This window comes from Ovis canadensis, chromosome 17 (assembly GCF_042477335.2).
Source record: "Ovis canadensis isolate MfBH-ARS-UI-01 breed Bighorn chromosome 17, ARS-UI_OviCan_v2, whole genome shotgun sequence".
NCBI lineage: Eukaryota > Metazoa > Chordata > Mammalia > Artiodactyla > Bovidae > Ovis > Ovis canadensis.
This window is the reverse complement of record NC_091261.1, coordinates 63,149,163-63,170,585: the sequence shown is the minus strand read 5'-3', so window position 1 is coordinate 63,170,585 and position 21,423 is coordinate 63,149,163. Positions and strand designations below refer to the sequence as shown.

Below are 21,423 nucleotides of genomic sequence, written 5' to 3'. Positions count from 1 at the left end.
GCCAGTGCAGAAGATGCAGGAAACCTGGGTTCCATCCCTGAGTCAGGAAGATTCCCTGGAGGAGGGCATGGCACCCTAGGTTGGGACGATCCCCTGGAGAAGGGCATGGCAACCCACTCCATTATTCTTGCCTGGGAAATCCCAAGGACAGAGGAACCTGGCAGGCTCCAGTCCATAGGGTCACAGAGTCAGGCACGACTGAGCATGCACGCACTGACGTAGGAAACGGTCCATGATAAAATAGCTTGCAAGACTCTATCTTTCTATCTTGTTTTAACAATGAAAGATTCATTACCTTTGTGCAAGTGTGTATGTATCCAAATGTTAAAAGTCACGACCTCTAGAAATCAGATTAAGAGGAAAGAAAGGAAGATCTTTACTTCTTACTTTACATATCTGTGTGTTCCTTGATTTCTGAATGAAAACATAACATGCTTCTGTAATGAAATACATTGAATTCTTGTCTAAAAGGAAAGGGATCTGCAAGTCTATTCATGAGTCTTCTGTCAGGACAGATTGTGAGCAGACCCTCCTCACCCAGGTGGATCTCACAGCTTCCCCTCTTACCAGGCTGTTGTGACCCAGCCTCGACTTTCCATTCTAGTCCCATTGACCTTCCTGCAGTTCCCTCAACCAGGCTTAAGGGCCCCTGGCTTCTCCTGTAGAACCCCAGATTTCCCACTTTCACTGCAGTTACCCTGAATGGTAAATTTAGTTTTTCCTTGGTTTCTACATTGGAACCCACGGGGTGAGGGCTATGTTTTTCGCTTGGGTTTTCACTGTGCCTGGTACAGAGCTGGTACCTAACGAATGTTCCTTGAAAGAGGGAATGAATGAATGAAACCATATCATCACTGGAAGCTGAATACAGAGTAAGCCCATCTCTAAGCCCATCTGTTTATGCTGCTCCATCACAAACTCTGTCTATATGAAATGTAGGGCCCCAGACTTCCCTTGGAGAAGGAAATGGCAACCCACTCCAGTATTCTTGCCTGGAGAACCCCAGGGACAGAGGAGCCTGGTGGGCTGCCATCTATGGGGTCGTACACGACTGAAGTGACTTAGCAGCAGGAGCAGACTTCCCTGGTGGTCCAGTGGTTAAAAATCCACCTCCAATGCAGAGGACATGGATTTGATCCCCAGTCCGGGAAGATCCCACCCATATCTACTAAGCCTGTGTGCCAACTACGAAGCCAGTACACTGCCAAAAATCAATCAATCAATTAATTAGTTTTGAAAATGTAGGGCTCCAGCTTCATGGATGAGTTCAGAAGGGTTCTGTGTTTAGTTTATGCCCTGCTGTCACTATCTTGAAATACTTTATGCTTTTTGAATGAGGGCCCTTGCATTTTCTCTTTGCACTGGTCTTTCAATGGGATAGCTAAGCCCGAAGCCATTTATGGACTCACTGAGATGGTGGGGTCTTGCGTCATATTGGAAAACTATGAATTAGAAGGCCCAGGAGGCAGCAAGCTGAGTGTGTGCATCACAACGTGTCCACCTCCCACCTCTGAGTTCTAATCCCACCCAAGCAGCCCCTGCACTCTGGTGACCTCAGACACCATCTTAACCATGTCAGTTGTAAGAAAGGGTAAGGAAACCCATTCTGAGAGTAGTCCAGAATCTATTTTCACAATCAGCACCAATAAAAGGTACCTCTTATTTTTTTCCATAGAATTTGTGAACAATAATGGTCTACTATCCCTTCTCACTTTTACATCACTTTTCCTGAAAGACCCTGAGTCAGAGGAGACAACATTTTCTTCTACATCAATGACAGTTCCCTATTCCAGGTAGTTTAAACGAAGTTTCATCAACAAAGCTATACATCACTTCCTTACAATTTCTGAAGGCTTCTTGGTAACATTTATGTTTCACCACATTCTATGAATTTGAAAGAAGCAAAATCAGAATCAAGACTGTGGCTGGGGTCTGGATCTTTCTTTTGGTTTGTTCTTGCTGTTTTTTTAATGAGAACCTCAGCCTACCGGGGCTTCCCTGGTGGCTCAGATGGGAAAGAATCTGCCTGCAATGCAGGAGACCCAGGTTCTATCCCTGGGTCAGAAAGATCCCCTGGAGAAGGGAAGGGCTATCCACTCCTGTATTCTTGCCTGGAAAAATCTCACGGACAGAGAAGCCTGGTGGTCTACAGTCCATGGGGTCTGAAAGAGATGGACAAACACAACTGAGTGACTAACACTTTCAGCCTACCATGAGCTCCTGGATTTTTTGGACTTTTTTTCTCTTGGAGGGTAAAGTCTCATGACTCTTTTGACATAGGATGACACACAGGATACAGGCTTTCTTTTGGAATCTGTTTTTATTAAGATGGAGCAACAAGGAGGGCAGCCCAGGAAAGAGTGAACTAAGAATAGAGTTTAAAGCGGAAGTGCGGGTTTTTCACAGATTTCTGTCTAGAGTTCTTTGAAGCTGGTAAGAATCCTTGCTTTCACTTTTCCCCTGGAAGCAGGGGAGCTGACATAGTGACAGCAGAATAGCTACTTAAGGGCTCTGAACGCCAGGGGAAATGGCTTCTGTGCCTCAGTTTCTTTATGTGTAAAATGTGTTAACATAATACATCAGAACATTGAGCATTACTGCCAGGCAATGCATTTAATGCTTTACATACACTTACTCATTCATTCAATTTACTGAGCACCTACTGTGTGCATTCACACTTCTAGACTCTAAGGATTTAAGAGTAAACAAAGTACCTGCGCTTCAGGATCTTATATTCAGTGAATTCACCCAACAACCTTCTTGTTTCCTTTTTAATCGTTTTTTATTTGTCCGTGCTGGGTCTTCGTTGCTTTGCACAGGGTTTGTCTAGTTGCAGCGAGCAGAGGCTACTCTTCCTTGTGGTGCACAGGCTTCTCATTGCAGTGGCTTCTCTTGTTGTGAAGCACAGGCTCCAGGCACACAGGCCTCAGTAGTTGCAGCGCCTGGGCTCAGTAGTTGCGGTGTGCAGGCTTAGTTGCTCCACGGCACGTAGGATCTTCCCAGATCAGGGATCGAAACTGTGTGCCCTGCATTGGCAGGCAGATTCTTTACCAGTACCACTAAGCCACCAACGGAGTCCCCCAAAGACCTTCTGATGTCAATGTTATTGCTACCCCTGTTTGACAGATGAGGAAATTAAAGCTAAACGTGGTTAAATAAAATCTGCCCCCAGATCACACATCTAGTAACTTAGATTTGATTTAGTTTGTACAACCCATGTTTTCCATCTCTGGGCTGTGCTGCTGCTGCTGTGGCTAAGTCACTTCAGTCGTGTCCGACTCTGTGCGACCCCATAGACGGCAGCCCACCAGGCTCTGCCATCCCTGGGATTCTCCAGGCAAGAACACTGGAGTGGGGTGCCGTTGCCTTCTCCCTGGGCTGTGCAGTGCCCTTTAAAAATGAGTTAATAGGAACAATATATATACATATGTGGATACTTAGTCGTGTCCAACTCTTTGTGACCCCATGGACCATAGCCCGCCAGGCTTCTGTCCATGGGATTTCCCAAGCAACAATACTGGAGTGGGTTGCCATTTCCTTCTCCAAGGTCTTCATGACCCAAGGATGGAATCTGGGTCTCTTGCATTGCAGGCAGATCCTTTACCTCTGCACCACCTGGGAAGGCCAGGGACAGCCTAGATGGGTGTTTTGAGGCCAAAGAATGCAACATTGGTATTAGTTGCAGATTGAGGGTCTTAATGGGCTTCCCCAACGGCAAAGAATCTGCCTGCAATGCACAAGCCACAGGAGGTACAGGTGCGATCCCTGGGTCAGGAAGGTCTCCTGGAGGAGGGCATGGTAGCCCACTCCAGTATTCTTACCTGGAGAATCCCCATGGACAGAGAAGCCAGGTGAGCTACAGTCCATAGGGTCATAAAGAGTCGGACATGACTGAAGCGACTTAGCATGCATACAAAGGTTTTAAGTGGAGAGAATCCCCTGGGAATTTGAGAGCGTGTGAAGAGAGGAGCCAAGAATGCTTTCACTGCTTTATGACTTGAGAACATAAATTTCGGCTGATTCCGGCTTGGCATCTCTCCCCCTAATCCAGGGCAGAAGCAGCATGTCAGTTCATACAATCATCTCATTCTGAGGACCCCATGGGCATATTTGGAAATTCATGTACACAAGGCCTACTGCCTTTTCCACCCTTTGGTGTTTGTATAGAATCCTACAATAAAAGGAAAACAGCGGTGTTTGTAGAGAACAGGTCTAGAAGCTATAGTTATCATAAGGGTGAAGGTCACTAACTTCTCTGTCTGCCCCCTCCCCCAAAACACACAAGTTGACTAAGGACCCTCCGGGTCAAAGGGACACTAGCACAGTACCTGGCACAGAATATTAATTCAGGAAACACGCAGAAAACGAATGATTGAATAATTTAAACTCATAGTCGCATTACAAGCAGCCAAAGCAATTTCGCTGGACTTAGCACTACCCAAAGGCTAAGAGGACTTTTTCAAGTGCTCAGCTTCCACTGGAAAAATCAGGACAGGAAAACATATCCTTCGGTACCTTCTTTGAAATGCAAATACTTGCAGAAAAACGTGCAGCTCCGAAAAGCTGGCAGCATGTTGTTTTTGCTGTCATTCTTCTTGGGCTCCTGAGAAGTCAGAAAAGTAGAGGGACCCTGGGAAGATGAAAATCTTCGGGGTCAAGACATCCCACTCTAACGAGCCTCCCTCTGCCTGAAATAAAAATATTGACTTACCCCAGTTTCTATTTTCCAAGAAAAGTGAGGATTTAAGGTCAGAGGATGGGTCATTAAATTCGCTGACTCCCCCAGGGAGAGAACATGACAGAATGACAGATTTAAACATCAGTACATATCACCTGAGCCGTTTAAAATTTCTCAGGGGCCAAGCTCTTCCCAGCACACACACACACACACACACATACACACACACACACACACACACACGCCTCTGTCATTAGAATCAAATTATATAAATGCAACTGACTCACTTCTCAAGTGGAACCTTCCAAAAAGGCATAGTGATCCGAATTTCGTATCCAACAGAGTGAGGAGTGTACAGCTAAGAAAGAATGGCATTTTCAAGGCTCCCCACCCCTCAGCATGGAGTATTTCTTTTTTTTTTTTTTTTTTAGCATGGAGTATTTCTAAGTCACCAATCCATCCTCCTTGATTTTGTCCGTCTGTCTGTCCTGGTGCCATCCGTCACATTTAGAGATCTCACTGCACTTCAGACTGACTTTGGAAGCTATTTGCCACACTGATGCAACTCTCGCAACAAAGGTTGGAAGTGGGCATCCCCTCTGGCCTCTTGAAGCATCCCGGATACCTAGGTCTCAAACTGCAGATTTTGAGCTTGGTGTAGAATTTGGGGAATGAGGGACTTGAAAAATAATATACCAGGGGGTCCAGCATGCTGTTTATGTAGGTGAAGCTGAGGGTGACATGGAGGGCCATATGGACAGATGGATTGCAGGCGCTGGAGGGCACCGTCCAGAGAAAATAGAGTCTGGCCAATGCGCTGGGCAGGTAGCAGGCAATAAACACCACCGCCACCATCATGATGAAACGAATAGGCTTCTTCATCCGACTCTGCCTGGCCAGATGCTGCCTCTGCTTGAGGCTCCAAATGATCTTGAAGGAGCAGAACAAGATAATGCCAAGGGGCAGAAAGAACTCCAGCTGGAACATGACATCATGCCAGCCATTGGCTGACACCATGATGAAGCTCTCACAAGCTATGACTTTCTCTTGCACACACAGATGGTTCTCCATCAGAAGATACAGAGTCCCCAAGATGACCAAGGTCCAAAGGGCACAGACGATGCCAACCGCAGTCCAGTTGGAGATGGTGTTCACCATATGGTGGGGATGGACCACTTTAAAATACCGGTCCACAGCCACCACTGTGAGGAAGACAATGCTCCCGGCCCTGTTCATGGCCAGCATGAAGAGTGCCATCCGACAAGGAATATCCTCAAATGCCCATTGCCTCTGTCTGAGGTAGTAGTCTGTCCGAAAGGGCAGGCAGATCATCAGAAGGAAGTCGGCTATGGCCAAGTTGAACAGGTAAATAGTGCTTGGCTTCCAGGTCTTCATGTGAAAGCAGAAACCACAGAGGGCAATGCCGTTGCCCAGGATGCCAAGCACAAAGGCGAGGATTAGCAGCGACGGCATCACCTCGGGCATGTGGTACCCCTGGATGAGGCAGCACGACCTGTTGGCCATGGTGGACAGAGGACCAGTGCTCCGTGTGCTGGGCCGTGCCGTTTCCAACTTCCTTACCGTGGGAGGCAGGTACCGCACGTGTGCATGGATGCAGGCACCACCCGGAGAACAGAAACTTCAGCCAGGAAATGCAACTCTGCAGTGGAGGCTGGATCACAAGCGGTCCATCTCCAACCCCCACCCCCACCTCCTGGCCCAAGAGCTGAAGCCTGTAGCACCCCAGGGCCTGGAAACACAGGTGACTTCACCAAGTTGTCATTTCTGGGAGGCAGCTGGCTGGTCCGAGGAAATTCATGCCGGAGAGGAGTTGTTGGGACTTGCCCCAGAATGAAATTTTCTTTCCAGCCTCTCTTCAGAGTCTCTCCAAGCTGGAGGATTAAGCGAAGCTACACAGAAGGCACGAAAAAAAAAAAGCTTGTTTTTCCTCCCTCCCCAGTGGAGAAACACAAATATTTCCTGGAGCTGTTCTGGGTCTCTCCTCCCTAACCTTTGCCTGACTGCCCCAACCTCACCCTCATCCCGTGGGGGCTCTCCCAGGCGGTGCCAGAGAGGGGAAGCTTAGCTCTGCCGCTCCTCAGGGCCACTTCCTGCGCCCAGACCCAAAAATACAGCACTTCAAAATCAGAAGGATCTATGGAGGGGAAAAAAAATCCCTAAAATAGCATTTGTTTGGCTGTTTGAAAAGTTCTCTGAAGTGAGTCGCCCTTCCCCTCCTTCACTGGCACCTCCTACCCTGGGCATCCTTCCTTGGACCCAGTGACCAGCTGCTCCACCACTGAGGCCGTGAAATGAATCTGAAGCCACTTCTCATGTCCCTCTTCATGAAACAGCCTCTCTGGGAGCTGGGTTCTCCCTCTGCTGTCAGCAAAAGAGGATTTGGCTCTGAGTTTCTCAAATCCGCCTGCTCAAAAGAGTGGAGTGCCACGGTCTGTATGTTTTTCATTTTAATTTTGTGTTCAGCCCATGGGTGGCGGCAGTTGGTCAAGGAGTTTATCTCCAAAACGGTCATGGGTAAAATCAGTCTGCTCCCAAGAGCTGTATGTGCTAAGTCGCTTCAGTCACATCCAACTGTTTGCAACCCCATTTACTGTAGCCCACCAGGCTCCTCCGTCTGTGGGATTTCTCCAGGCAAGAATACTGGAGTAGGTTGCCATGCCCTCCTCTAGGGGATCTTCCCAACCCAGGGGTTGAATCTGGGTCTCCTGCTTTGGCAGGTGGTTTCATAAACTTTCCTGTCCTTTGGCCTTAGAGATCATCTGTCCACCTTTCAGCTTTCAGTTTAGGGAAGGGTGAGGGGAGAGAGTGTATGGAAAGGATACATGTGGGGACCTCCTGGGTGGTCTAGTGGTTAAGACTCCAAATTCCACTGCAAGGGGCCCAGGTTTGATCCCTGGTCAGTGAACTAAAATCCCACATGCCGTAAGATGTGGCCACACACACACACATACACACACACACACACACACACCTGGATTTCCAGCTTCTCTAGGAAACTGGAAGATCTGGCCACACTGGGCCAAGCATCCCACCTGATGACAATCTGCTGGATGTGAGAAGAGCTTCACCCTTAAGACACAGCAGGAATGCTCCATTTTGCCTCCGTCTCCACTTACCTGATCAGCTTCACTCATCGACAGGCCTGGTCTCTGTGGGATTTTGAGTTTGTTACCTCTGCTCTAGGTTTGTCAGTGCTGTCCTTCCCAGGTGGTGCAGTGGTAAAGAATCTGCTTCTTAATACAGGAGACGCAGGTTCAATTCCTGGGTCAGGAAGATTCCCTGGAGGAAGAAATGGCAAGCCACTCCAATATTCCTGCCTGGAGGATCCTATGGACAAAGGAGCCTGGAAGGCTACAGTCCATGGGGTTGCAAAGAGTTGGATACGACTGAAGCAACTTAGCATGCATGCACGCTCCAGGTTAAAGGTCACATTCCCTGAATTGGTCTACAAGGCCCTTTACAGATGATTGCCAAACCAGCTTTCCAAGATCATTCTCCTCTCACTTTCCTCCCCACACCCTACTTGTTAGTCTCCGAACTTCTAATAAATAAGTGTATCCACCAAACAGCTACACTTAGCTCCCTCACTATCCTCACTAACCAACAGGTCCTTGAATGTAAAGTCCATGTTCTTGGCAGGAAGGGCCTACAAGAAGGATCTGATGATTAGCTCCTACTTTTCATGAGAGCAAGTATCTGCCAGTTACACTCTGTGGATCTTTGTGATTATTATTACTATTATTTTTTGACCATGCCTCTTGGCAAGTGGGATCTTAGTTCCCTGACCAAGGATTGAACCCAGGCCCCCTGCATTAGAACGCATGGAGTCTTAATCAGTGGACCACCAAGCAAGTTCCTACTTTGTGATTTTATAAGAAGCTAACTGGCAGGGGGTATCTATGTAGGCTGGAATGCCCCAAGGTGAGCCCTGGGTGGGTGAACCTGAGCACCTTGATATGGTCAGGCTGGATATTTCAACAAATGGAGTAGACTCTTTCTTCTCTGTTAGCAGAAACTATCGAGATTCTCATAAATACAAAGATGATTGTTTCCCTTTTCCCAAATGACTAATACTTGCCTTTCTTTTTTAAAAAAATAATTTTATTGATTTATTTGGTGTTTGGCTGTGCTGGGTCTTTGTGGCTACAAGCAGGTTTTCTCTCATTGCTTCTCATTGTGGTGGCTTCTCTTGTTGAGGAGCTCTAGTAGTTACAGCTTGTGGGCTCAGAAGTGGCAGTTCCCAGGCTCTAGAGCACAGACTCAGTGTTGTGGGCTTCTGTGTGACACATGTATGACACACGGGCTTAGTTGCTCCAAGGCTTGTGGGAAACTTCCTGGATCCAGGATCAAACCCGTGTCTCCTGTATTGGCAGGCAGGTTCTTTATCACTGAGCCACCAGGAAAGCCCTAACACTTACCCTTCTTTTTCCACATCCTTTCAGTTTAGCTCAGTCGTGTCTGACTCTTTGCGACCCCATGGACTGCAGCACGCCACGCCTCCCTGTCTGTCACCAACTCCCAGAGTTTACTCAAACTCATGTCCATTGAGTCGGTCATGCCATCCAACCATCTCATCCTCTGTCGTCCCCTTCTCCTCCCGCCTTCAATCTTACCCAGCATCAGAATCTTCCAATGAGTCAGTTCTTTGCATCACGTGGCCAAAGTATTGGAGTTTCAGCTTCAACATCAGTCCTTCTAATGAATATACAGGACTGATCTCCTTTAGAATGGACTGGTTGGACTCCTTGCAGTCCAAGGGACTCTCAAGAGTCTTCTCCATCACCACAGTTTAAAAGCATCAATTCTTCAGCTCTCAGCTTTCTTTATAGTCCAGCTCTCACATCCATACATGACTACTGGAAAAACCATAGCTTTAACTAGACGGACCTTTGTCAGCAAAGTAATGTCTCTGCTTTTTAATATGCTGTCTAGGTTGGTCATAACTTTCCTTCCAAGGAACAAGTGTCTTTTAATTTCATGGCTGCAGTCACCATCTGCAGTGATTTTGGAGCCCCAAAAAATAAAGTCAGCCACTGTTTCCACTGTTTCCCCATCTATTTGCTATGAAGTGATGGGACCAGATGCCATGATCTTCGTTTTCTGAATGTTGAGCCTTAAGCCAACTTTTTCACTCTTCCTCTTTCACTTTCATCAAGAGGCTTTTTAGTTCCTCTTCACTTTCTGCCATAAGGGTGGTGTCATCTGCTTATCTGAGGTTATTGATATTTCTCCCAGCAATCTTGATTCCAGCTTGTGCTTCATTCATCCCAGCATTTCTCATGATGTACTCTGCATATAAGTTAAATAAGAAGGGTGACAATATACAGCCTTAACATACTCCTTTCCTGATTTGGAAGCAGTCTCTTGTTCCGTGTCCAGTTCTAACTGTTGCTTCCTGATCTGTATATGGATTTCTCAAAAGGCAGGTCAGGTGGTCTGGTATTCCCATCTCTTTCAGAATTTTCCACAGTTTATGGTGATCCACACAGTCAAAGGCTTTGGCATAGTCAAGAAACCAGAAGTACATGTTTTTCTGGAACTTTCTTGCTTTTTCGATGATCCCACAGATGTTTGCAATTTGATGTCTGGTTCCTCTGCCTTTTCTAAATCCAGCTTGAACATCTGGGAGTTCACAGTTCATGTACTGTTGAAGCCTGTCTTGGAGAATTTTGAGTATTACTTTGCTAGCGTGTGAGATGAGTACGATTGTGTGGTAGTTTGAGCATTCTCAAGGCATTGCCTTTCTTTGGGATTGGAATGAAAACTGACCTCTTCCAGTCCTGTGGCCACTGCTGAGTTTTCCCAATTTGCTGGCATCTTGAGTGCAGCACTTTCACAGTATCATCTTTCAGGATTTGAAATAGCTCAACTGGAATTCCATCACCTCCACTAGCTTTGTTCGTAGTGATGCTTCCTAAAGCCCACTTGACTTTGCATTCCAGAATGTCTGGCTCTAGGTGAGTGGTCACACCATTGTGATTGTCTGGGTGGTCAAGTTCTTTTTTGCACAGTTCTTCTGCATATTCTTGCCACCTCTTCTTAATATCTTCTGCTTCTGTTAGATCCATACCATTTCTGTCCTTTATTGTGGCCATCTTTACATGAAATGTTCCCTAGATACCTCTAATTTTCTTGAAAAGATCTCTAGTCTTTCCCATTCCCACCCTAAATCTATTCTCAGACCACTGCCAGAAACTGAACCAGCGTCTCTTTCATCTCCTGCATTGGCAGGTGGATTCTTTACCACTGTGCTGCCTGGGAAACTCACCAAAGAGCTCATAAGCTTGACTGCCTCTCCCCTGCTTGCACAATCCCCCGTCTACTGATCATTTGCCCTAAATCTCTCTCCACCCACACTGCTACCACTTTGGCTGGCCCAGTCTCTAGAGGAATGCAGCCACCTCATGACTGGGCCTGCTCTCATGCTCCTCCTCCAATCCATTCCCCCAAAACTCAAATCTGATGTCACCCATCACCCACCCAGGTGAATGCTCCAGTGGTTCCCTGTTGTCTTTAGCGGGGGATTCAAGGCACCATAGGAACTGGCCTTGGTGCCTTCAACAGGAACCATGGCAGTATTTAGCGTCCAAAGCCTGTCTTATACGGACTGCTGAGGACATCATTCCTTCCCTCCTGGTCACGGATAACCCCTCTTTTTTTGGCTTTAGCATCTTCCACTAGAACTTTCCACAGTGATGGAAATCTTCTGTAATATACATGTAACTCCTGAGCACTTGAAATTGGGGCTAGTGGGCATTGAATTTTCAATGTTATTTAATTTTAATTAATTTCCATTCTGAAAGCCACATAGCCACATGCGGTTTGTGACTATCCTACAGGCAGCCCAGGGGATACCTCTTCCTTCAGCCCCCAAGCCTCCAGTGTACTCCCACACTAGTCTGGGTTAAACCCTCCTCTCTGCCCATATCCACCATGCCCACACTGACCACACAGTATTGTCATGATTTACCCGTGTATCTTCCCCTAGTCCCTCGTCTTTGTGAAGCCTAGCACTGGCTCTGATTCAGCAGTGCATACCCAGACTGCAGACTGGCACCAAGGGAACACTCAGGAAGTATGTCTTGGATAAATGAATGCACTAGTGGACTAGCAGTCATATCTGCCAGGCTGATCTGGTGTGAGCTTGGAGCTCTTAGGCCCCACAATACCACTTTCTCTGATGCTTTGAGATAACACATTACTTTATACGTGACGGGGCAGGCGGTGGACGTTCAGGGCAGGAGGGGAGACTGGCCCTGTGGCAGTGTATTGGGAAGGTACTCTCCTCCTGGAGTGTCTTCACTCCTGCACCTTCACCACACTCAAAACACTTCCAATGCCAAGCAAGTGGGATTTTTTTTCCCCCACACACCACACAGTTCTCTGTGACACAGTTGGGTGTCCTATAATTTGATTCAATTCTGACACTAACCAGAGTTGGCACAGATGCATTCTGCCCCCTGTTCCCCTGGACCAGGTTAAAGGCTCAGTTCCACGAGACTGCCTCCCGCTTTGGATGCTAATTGTGAATTCCTTGGATATCTACAACTTTATGTCTGATGAGGCTGCAGTTTGAGATGCCCGTTTAACACCCCTCCTCAGATTTCAGCATAGGCTAGAACAGCTCACAGAGCTCAGGAAAACAGTTATGTTTTTGTTATTCATTTGTTAAGTCGTGTCTGACTCTTTTTGACCCCATGGACTGTAATATACCAGGTTCCATGGGATTCTTCAAGCAAGAATACTGAGGTGGGTTGCCATTTCCTTCTCCAAGGAATCTTTCTGGAATCAAACCCATATCTCCTGCATTGGCAGGTGGATTCTTTACCACTGAGCCACCAGGGAAGCCCTAGTTATGTTTACCAGTTTATTCTATAATGAAGGATGTGATAAAGGATAGAGAAAAGCTGCCAGATAAAAGGTATGTAGGACAAGGTCTGGAAGGGTGTGTGGGGTTGGGCACCCGTGGGGTCTTCATGGGGTTGGGGACCTCCTGATTCATGAAAGTTATCACCAACCCAGAAGCTCCCCAAACCACATAGCATTGGGATTTTTGTGGAGGATTCATCACGTAAGCACAATCGCTCATTAACTCCATTTCCAGCCCTTCTCCCTTCTCTGAAGAATAAGAGATGGGGGCTAAAAATTCCAGGCTTCTAATCATGGCTTGTCTTTGCGGTAACCAGTCCCCACCGAGCAGTCCATTAAGAGTCAACCTCATTAGAATACAAGACAGAGATTTCCCTAGTGATTTAGTGCCTAAGGCTCTGAGCTCCCAGTGCAGGGGGCCCGGGCTCCATCCCTAGTCAGGGAACTAGATCCTGCGTGCTGCAACTCAAAGTTTGCACACTGAAACTAAAGATCATACATGCTGCAATGAAGATCAAAGATCCTGCTTGCCAAAACTAAGACCTGTTGCAGCTCAATAATATGTATTTTTTAAATTATTTATTTTTAAATTGAAGGATAATTGCTTTACAGAATTTTGTTGTTTTCTGTCAAACCTCAATATGAACCAGCCATTGGTATACATATGTCCCCTCCCTCTTGAACCTCCCTCCCATCTCCCTCCCCATCCCACCCCTCTAGGTTGACACAGAGCCCCTGTTTGAGTTTCTGAGCCATACAGCAAATTCCTATTGGCTATCTATTTTACATATGGTAATACAAGTACAGATATGCAGATGACACCACCCTTATGGCAGAAAGTGAAGAAGAACTAAAGAGCCTCTTGATGAAAGTGAAAGAGGAGAGTGAAAAAGTTGGCTTAAAGTTCAACATTCAGAAAACGAAGATCATGGCATCCGGTCCCATCACTTCATGGCAAATAGATGAGGAAACAGAGGAAACAGTGGCTGACTTTATTTTGGAGGGCTCCAAAATCATTGCAAATGGTGACTGCAGCCATGAAGTTAAAAGACTCTTACTCCTTGGAAGGAAGTTATGACCAACCTAGATAGCATATTAAAAAGCAGAGACATTCCTTTGCCAACAAAGGTCCATCTGGTCAAGGCTATGGTTTTTCCAGTAGTCATGTATGGATGGGAGAATTGGACTGTAAAGAAAGCTGAGCACCCAAGAATTGATGATTTTGAACTGCAGTGTTGGAGAAGACTCCTGAGAGTCCCTTGGACTGCAAAGAGATCCAACCAGTCCATCCTAAAGGAGATCAGTCCTGGGTGCTCATTGGAAGGACTGGTGTTGAAGCTGAAACTCCAATACTTTGGCCACCTAATGCCAAGAGCTGACTCATTTGAAAAGACCCTGATGCTAGGAAAGATTGAGGGCAGGAGGAGAAGGGGATGAGAGAGGGTGAGATTGTTGGATGGCGTCACTGACTCAATGGACATGAGTTTAGGTAAACTCCAGGAGTTGGTGATGGACAGGGAGGCCTGGCGTGCTGCGGTTCATGGGGTCGCAAAGAGTTGCACATGACTGAGCAACTAAAATGAATATAAGTTTCACGTTGCTCTCTCCATACATCTCACCCTCTCTTCCCCTGTCCCCATGTCCATAAGTCTGTTCTCTATATCTGTTTATATGTCTATTAAAAAAAAAAAAAAGAACACAAAACAATCCTATCACCCTGGAAATCCAAGGGATTTAGGAGTTCTGTGTCAGGAACAAGGGGCAGAGACCAACATCTATATTTCTTATTATGTCACAGGTAGAAAGCCAAGGCTCTCCTTTTCCAAATTGCCTTTCCCAGCCAGGGACCTGAGGATGTGACTCTATTAGCTTCCTGTGGCTGCTGGAACAAATTACCACCAGCATGGTGGCTTAAAACAACTGGAATGTGTTCTCTGAGAGTTCTGGAAACTGGAACTCTTGGAGGAAGGTGTCAGGAGGGCTGTGCTCCCACCAGAGGCCCTAGGGAAGAGCTTGTTCCCACGTGTCCCAGCTTCTGGGAACTGCTGGCAGTCCTTGGCTTGCAGCCACGTCAGTCTCTTCCTCCTTGGTTACATAGGCTTCTCCTCTGTGTGCCTCTAGTATGCACACTTGTCACTGGATTTAGGGCCCAGGTACTCCAGAATGATCTTGGGATCACTAACTTAATTACTGCAAAGACTCTTTTTCCAAATAGGATCATATTTAATTGTTTTGGGGGGTGATGGTGTGAACATATCTTCTTTTTGGAAGGGGGGATGTAACCACTCTGCCCATTACAGTAAGCTTTTTTTTTTTAAGAGTTCTTTGTTTCCCTTTTTTTCTGAACTTTTTATTTTATATTGGAGTATAGCTAATAAACAATGTTGTGATAGTTTCAGGTGGGCAGCAAAGGTACTCAGCCATACATATACATGTATCCAATCTCCCCCAAACTCTCCTCCCATCCAGGATGCCAAATAACATTGAGCAGAGTTCCCTGTGCTGTACAGGAGGTCCTTATTGGTTATCCATTTGAAATATAGCAGTGTGTGTGTGTCCATCCCAAACTCCCTAACTATCCCTTCCTCCCATCCTTCCTCCTGGCAACCCTAAGTTTGTTTTCTGAATCTATGAGTCTGTTTCTGTTTTGCAAATAAGTTCATTTGTATCATTTAAAAAGTACTTTATTTTGGCTACACCGTGCAGCTTACAGAATCTTAGTTCCCCAACCAGGGACTGAACCTGGGCCCTTGGCAGTGAAAGCAGAGTCCCAACCACTGGGCTTCCAGGGAAGTCCTCACAGTGACATTTTCAACGTCAGTATTTGAGTCCAGAGTTCCTTTCTCTACCAAACTATTTCAAAACACCTTCTCTGGAAGGGAGGAGGAATTACTGACTGAAAGTAAGGTATCAATGATCTATCCTGTGTTTCGATTTTGTTTCCTGCAACAGCCCAGGAGAGAGCTGGGGCCAGAAGTTTAAGGGGAGGTTGGAGGATTGCTTCACAGGGTGACCAGGAGGGAGGTTACCCTGACCTCACACAAGATGACAAGGAAGTTCCTTGGCATTTCAACATGAGTCTTAAAAATGGCAAACAATGTAGGTTTCTTCCCTCTACGTATAAAGTATAAGAAAAATTAAAAAGGGGAGGCAAACTATATATTTAAAGAAATTTAAGAGATATATTCACCAATTGTTTGTACTCTGACAATTCCAGCTGTTAAAAAGTACTGGACAGGGATTTCCCTGGTGGTTCAGTGGTTAAGACTTAGCCTTCCAATGCAAGGGGTGGGATTTTGATCCCTGGTTGGGGAGCTAAGATACCTCGCAACCAAAAAAAAAAAAAAAAAGTAAAACAGAAGCCATATTGTAACAAATTCAACAAAGCCTTTATAAATGGTCCACATCAATTTTTTTTAATTTTTTTTTAAGAACAAAGCATTAGGAGAACTCTAAACATGAAATGGCTAATTATTGTGGGGGTGATAATGGGTATTGTGATTATGTTTGAAGAAAGAGTTATTATCTTTTGGAAATAAATTCTGAAATATGTGTAGATGAATTACCTATTATTTAGGATGTGATTCAAAGGAGTCCAACAGGAGAAGGGAAAGAAATAGAAAAAGAGAAGTTACAAATTTTTTATTATTGTGGCTGGATTATGAAAACAGGGACTCTCATTGTCCTATTCTCCTGGTTTATGTATATTTTCCATAATAAAAAGTTAAAGTTGAAAGCAGCTTAAATCTCTACCAGTGGGAAATGAGATAAATTGTGGTGACTCCTTACATACTTAGGAATTCCCTGTTAGTCCAGTGGTTAGGACTCTATCCTTTCACTGCCAAGGGCATGGATTCAATCCCTGGTTGGAGAACTAAGTTCCCACAAGTTGCATGGAATGGCCAAAAACAAAAGAACAACTATATGCTTATTAAAAAGCATTCACTTGCAAGGCTTCCCTAGTGGTCTAGTGGCTAAGAGTCTGTGCTCCCAATGCAGGGGCCTGGGTTTGATTCCTGGTCAGGGAACAAGATCCCATATCCCATAACTAAGACCTGGGGTAGCCAAATAAATAATTTTTTTTTTTAAGCATTCACTTGCAGAACACTTTCTTTGGATCAGGCTCCCAAAATACACAAACGTACTGGAGTTTGTGTAGAATAATCCCATTTTTGGAAGCTAAAACACTATATACATATATAGTTTTCTGTATCACTGGGTGGAAATATAAAATGGTTCAGCCGCTGTGGAAAACAGTTTGGCAGCTCCTCAAAAACTTAAACGTAGAATTGCCCCATGACCCAGCAACAACACTCCGAAGTGTATATACCCGAAAGAACTGAAAATAGGACTCAAAAAATACTTGTACACAAATGCTCCTAGCAGCACTAGTCACAGCAGCCAGAAGATGCTATGAAGGTTTATTTATGTGTCATCACAGCTGGGCCTCGGTGCCCAGACAGGTGGTCAACCCGTCTTCTGACTGTGTCTCTGAAGGCGTCTATTGGATGAGAGTAACATTTACATTGATAGACTCCAAGTAAAGCAGAGTGCCCTCTATTTATTTAGTTATTTATGGCTGCTCTGGGTCTTCTTTGCTGTTCACGGTCTTTCTCTAGTTACAGTAAGCAGGGGTTATTCTTCCCCCTGTCTCCAGCCTGCCAGCCTAACCTGCAGATTTCAACTTACCAGTCTTGCGGTCACATACGCCAACTCCTTTAAATAAATCTCTCTCTGTATACATATACACCCTATCAGTTCCGTTTCTCTGAAGAACCCTAATAGAGATAGAAACAATTCAAATGTTCATCAGTACATGAATGAATAAAAAATTGTGGTAAAAACACACAGTGGAGTATATTCCATCGCAAAAAGAAAGGAGTATGCTGATTGATGCTACAGCATACGTGAACTTCAAACCCTAAGTGAAAGAGGAGGCATCATACAATTCCCTTTGTACGAAACATTCAGAACATATAAGTTATAGAGACAGTGGATTAGCATTTTTCAAAGACTGGAGCTAGAGGAGAAAGGGGAGTGACTGCTTAATGGGTACAGGATTATGTTTGGGGGCGATAATATTTTGGAACTAGACAGAAGTGGTGTTTGCACAACAATGTACTATGCCACTGAATTGAACACTCTAAATGGTCATTTTATGTGAATTGTAACTCAATGGAAAAAAAAACAAGTATACATTTTAAAAATCTAGAAGATAAGACTGTATACTCTGGAGCTTGGTTGTCTGGGCTTAAAGTTAATTCTGTCAATTATTGGCTATGAGATTTTAGGCTATCTTTAAAAAAAAATTAATTAATTAATTTGGCTGTGCCAGGTCTTTGTTAGCAGCATGTGGGATCTTTAGTCGTGGCACGTGGAATCTGGTTCCCTGACCAGGGTTCTTGGAGTCTTAGCCACTGGACCATCAGGTAAGTCCCTTTAGGCAATCTCTGTTTTCTTTTAACTTTTTATTTTGTATTGGAGGATAGCTGATTAACAGTGTTGAGAGAGTTTCAGGTGAACAGGGAAGGGACTCAGCCATACATATGCATGTATCCATTCTCCCCCAAACTCCCCTTCCATCCAGACTGCCACAAAACATTGAGCAGAGTTCCATGTGCTTTGCTGGTTATCCATTTTAAATATAGCAGTGTGTACATGTCCATCCCAAACTCCCTAGCTTTAGGCTGTCTTTAAAGGTTCAATTTCCTCATGGGTAAAATGGAAATGATATTGCCCATGTCATTCTAATATGATGGTAAAATTGTAAGAGGGAAGAACCTTTGTATTCTATTACAAATCAATCACTAAAGGGATGTTCACCTATAAGCTTAAATTATACATAATGGCCCATCTCTAGGAACCCTGCCTCATACACAAGGAGCATTAAGCTAAAATACCTTTGTTTAGATCACAGGAAACATCCTGACCAGGCTTGCCTGTGAACAGTTGCAGGAAGAAAGAAATTAATACATCCCCTCAGGAGTCTGACCCCCATCTAGGATCTAGGACTTTATTCCTTCATTGTTTAAAAGTGGACTGGGGGGAACTTGCCTGTTGGTCCGGTGGCTAAGACTGTGCACTCCCAATGCAGGGGGCCCAGGTTCTATCCTTGGTTGCAAAACTAGATCCCACATGCCCACTATACCAGTGCAGCCAAATAAATAAATATATTAAATATTTTTTTAAAAAGCACCAAAAAAAACCCCAGCCTGAATTCTAACTTAGGGAACATGGTTCTTTGGGACTTTAGTCCACCATCTCCTTGACTGGCTGGCTTTCAGACTGGGGGCTTTCTCTGCCCCCACAACTCATCTTTGATTTATTGGCCTGTTTCGTGGTGAGAAGTACAAGATTGGACATGGTAACAAAATGGATTAATCTATAGAAAGTGCTTAGAGCGTATGCAACACAGAGTAAATGGTATCTGTGTTTTAGTTAATATTCCTATTCTTATCACTATATGCACCAAACTGTTAATAGTACTCTGGGGAGGGGGAAATTTTTGTTTTTTATAATAAAAGAGAGAGATGTACTTCAACGTATTGTAATAAGACTCTCAGAATATCAGGGGGCTGAGCCCCTTGTACAAGGGCTAAACAAAGATAAGTTTCACTGCAAGTTTAAGTTCCTGCCCCATTAAAATAAAGTATCATCTTTGTAAATCCTCTTCTATATTTAATATTTATGGGCCTCTGTGGCAGAACTGGTTGTGTCCCTTGTTAGTCCTGTGCGGCAGGTAGAGCAAATGACCTTATGAAACGTCAAGCTCTTCGGAGAAGCAGGGCAGGTTGGTTTCCACGAACCACTGTCCTGGCTGCTCCTTGCCTATCATCTCTTTGCTCCGTCCTGCTTCCTTTGAGTAGGGCTTCTGGGATCAAGAGCTTGGATGGTTTTGGTGGTCCAGTGGTTAAGAATCTGCCTTGCAAAGCAAGGGACACCAGTTCGATTGCTGGTCTGGGAAGACCCCACATGCCGTGGAGGAACTAAGCCCGTTCACCACAACTACTGAGCCCACAGTCCACAACAAGAGAAGTCACTGCAATGAGAAGCCCTCACACCACAACTAGAGCATAGTCCCCGCTCTCCACAACTAGAGGAAGCCAAAGTGTGGTGATGAAGACCCAGTGCAGCCAAAAATAATATAAATTAAAAAAAAAAACAACCCAACTCAGGTGATGGTGTAGTTATATGCTGTCTTGGTCTTCCCAGTATCTACATGCCCTCTGATTGGCATTGACATCCTGATTTCTTTCTCTGACTAATCCATCTCTGAGTTATGACCATCTCTGAGGTTTGGGAGGATTTGGCTCCACCCCCGGGCTCTAGGAATGACCATCTGGCAAATCAGGTCTTTTCATCCCTACAGCCACTGTGACGGGCTCATGTAGGCACAGGACTCCAAGGATGAATTTGAGTTCATTTGGGTTCATTTGGGTTGCAACGGAGGAGCCTGGTAGGCTGCAGTCCATGGGATCGCTAAGAGTCGGATACGACTGAGGGACTTCACTTTCCCTTTTTACTTTCATGCATTGGAGAAGGAAATGGCAACCCACTCCAGTGTTCTTGCCTGGAGAATCCCAGGGACGCGGGAGCCTGGTGGGCTGCCGTCTATGGGGTCACACAGAGTTGGACACGACTGAAGCAACTTAGCAGCAGCAGCAGCAGCAAAATACCATAGCCAGGGCAACTTGTAAAAAATAGAAACTTATTTCTCACAGTCCAGGAGGCTGGGAAGTCAAAGATCAAGGTGCCAGCAGAATCACTGGTGAGGGGCCACTTCCTGACTGTTATCTGCTCTTGGTGTCCTCACATGGCAGAAGGGAAAGGGCACTTTCTGGGATCTCTCTCTCTCTTTTTTTTTTTTCTTGCAGTGTGGTGGGGGGAGGGGAAGGCACACCTTGTAACATGTGGGAATCTTAGTTCCCCACCCTGGGATCTAACCAGTGCCCCCTGCAGTGGAAGCACAGAGTCTTAACCACTAGGCTGCCAGAGAAGTCCCCAATTTGGTTATACATATATATTTCAGTGCGCCATTTCAAGGGACATCAACACAGCAGCCAAGTTCATCAGAACTGAGGTAGGGGTGGCTAGCTCTGGGCTGGAATTCAGGACTATGTTTGGGAGCCTCATCATCCATTATGCCAAGAACCCTTCTTTGAAGCAACCATCTCTCTCCTACACCATTCTGGACTTGGCTCGCTCGGGAGGGATGGGGGTCCTCTATCCTGATAGTGCTCTTTCTCATCCTTTCACCATGAGAGGGGTCTGTCTCCACTTCCCATAGTTCTTTTCCCCATGTCTCTCTGCCTTATTGGTTCCTTTCCCATGCCTCCCCAGGCAGCCTAGGAAAAGTAGTTGGCTCAGGGTTTGACAGAGAGAAGACAAATACTGTATTGATTAAAAAATATATGGGGCTTCCCTGGTGACTCGCTGGTAAAGAATCCAGTTGCCAATGCAATAGACATGGGTTCGATCCCTGAGGTGGAAAGATTCCACATGCTTCGGAGCAACTAAGCCCGTGTGTCACAACTACTGAGCCGTGCTTGCCTGGAGAATCCCAGGGATGGGGGAGCCTGGTGGGCTGCCGTCTCTGAGGTCGCACAGAGTCGGACAAGACTGAAGCGACTTAGCAGCAGCAGCAGCAGCAGCAGCAGCAGCAGCAGCAGCAGCAGAGTTTTCTATTCATTCCTAAATGATGCTATCATTTAGGAGCAACTAAATGATAGCTCTTCACTTAAGCTCTCTACTTAAGCTGCAACTACTGAGCCCATGGGCAGCAACTACTGAAGCCTGAGTACCCTGGAGCCTGTGTTCCACAAGAGAAGCCCGAGCACCACACCAAAGAATAGCCC

The 21,423-nt window shown here is 45.6% G+C and overlaps 1 protein-coding gene across 2 annotated transcripts; it reads right to left on the bottom strand.

Annotated features, from left to right (window-relative positions):
• Window positions 1-2,301: 2,301 nt before the first annotated feature.
• Window positions 2,302-7,065, bottom strand: HCAR1 (hydroxycarboxylic acid receptor 1). Of its 2 annotated transcripts, none has more exons than XR_011249938.1 (2): window positions 4,966-6,913; window positions 2,302-4,688 (listed from the first exon to the last, which is right to left on the bottom strand). XR_011249938.1 is itself a non-coding variant. In XM_069557754.1 (2 exons), the coding sequence occupies exon 2, from the start codon at window positions 6,200-6,202 to the stop codon at window positions 5,195-5,197; it is 1,008 nt and encodes a 335-aa protein (XP_069413855.1). In that variant the 5' UTR covers window positions 6,203-6,588; window positions 6,935-7,065; the 3' UTR covers window positions 2,302-5,194. The 2 variants fall into 2 exon arrangements, 1 of the variants encoding a protein (XP_069413855.1); XM_069557754.1 differs by adding an exon at window positions 6,935-7,065 and having other exon boundaries at window positions 2,302-6,588.
• Between the last annotated feature and the right edge of the window lie 14,358 nt (window positions 7,066-21,423).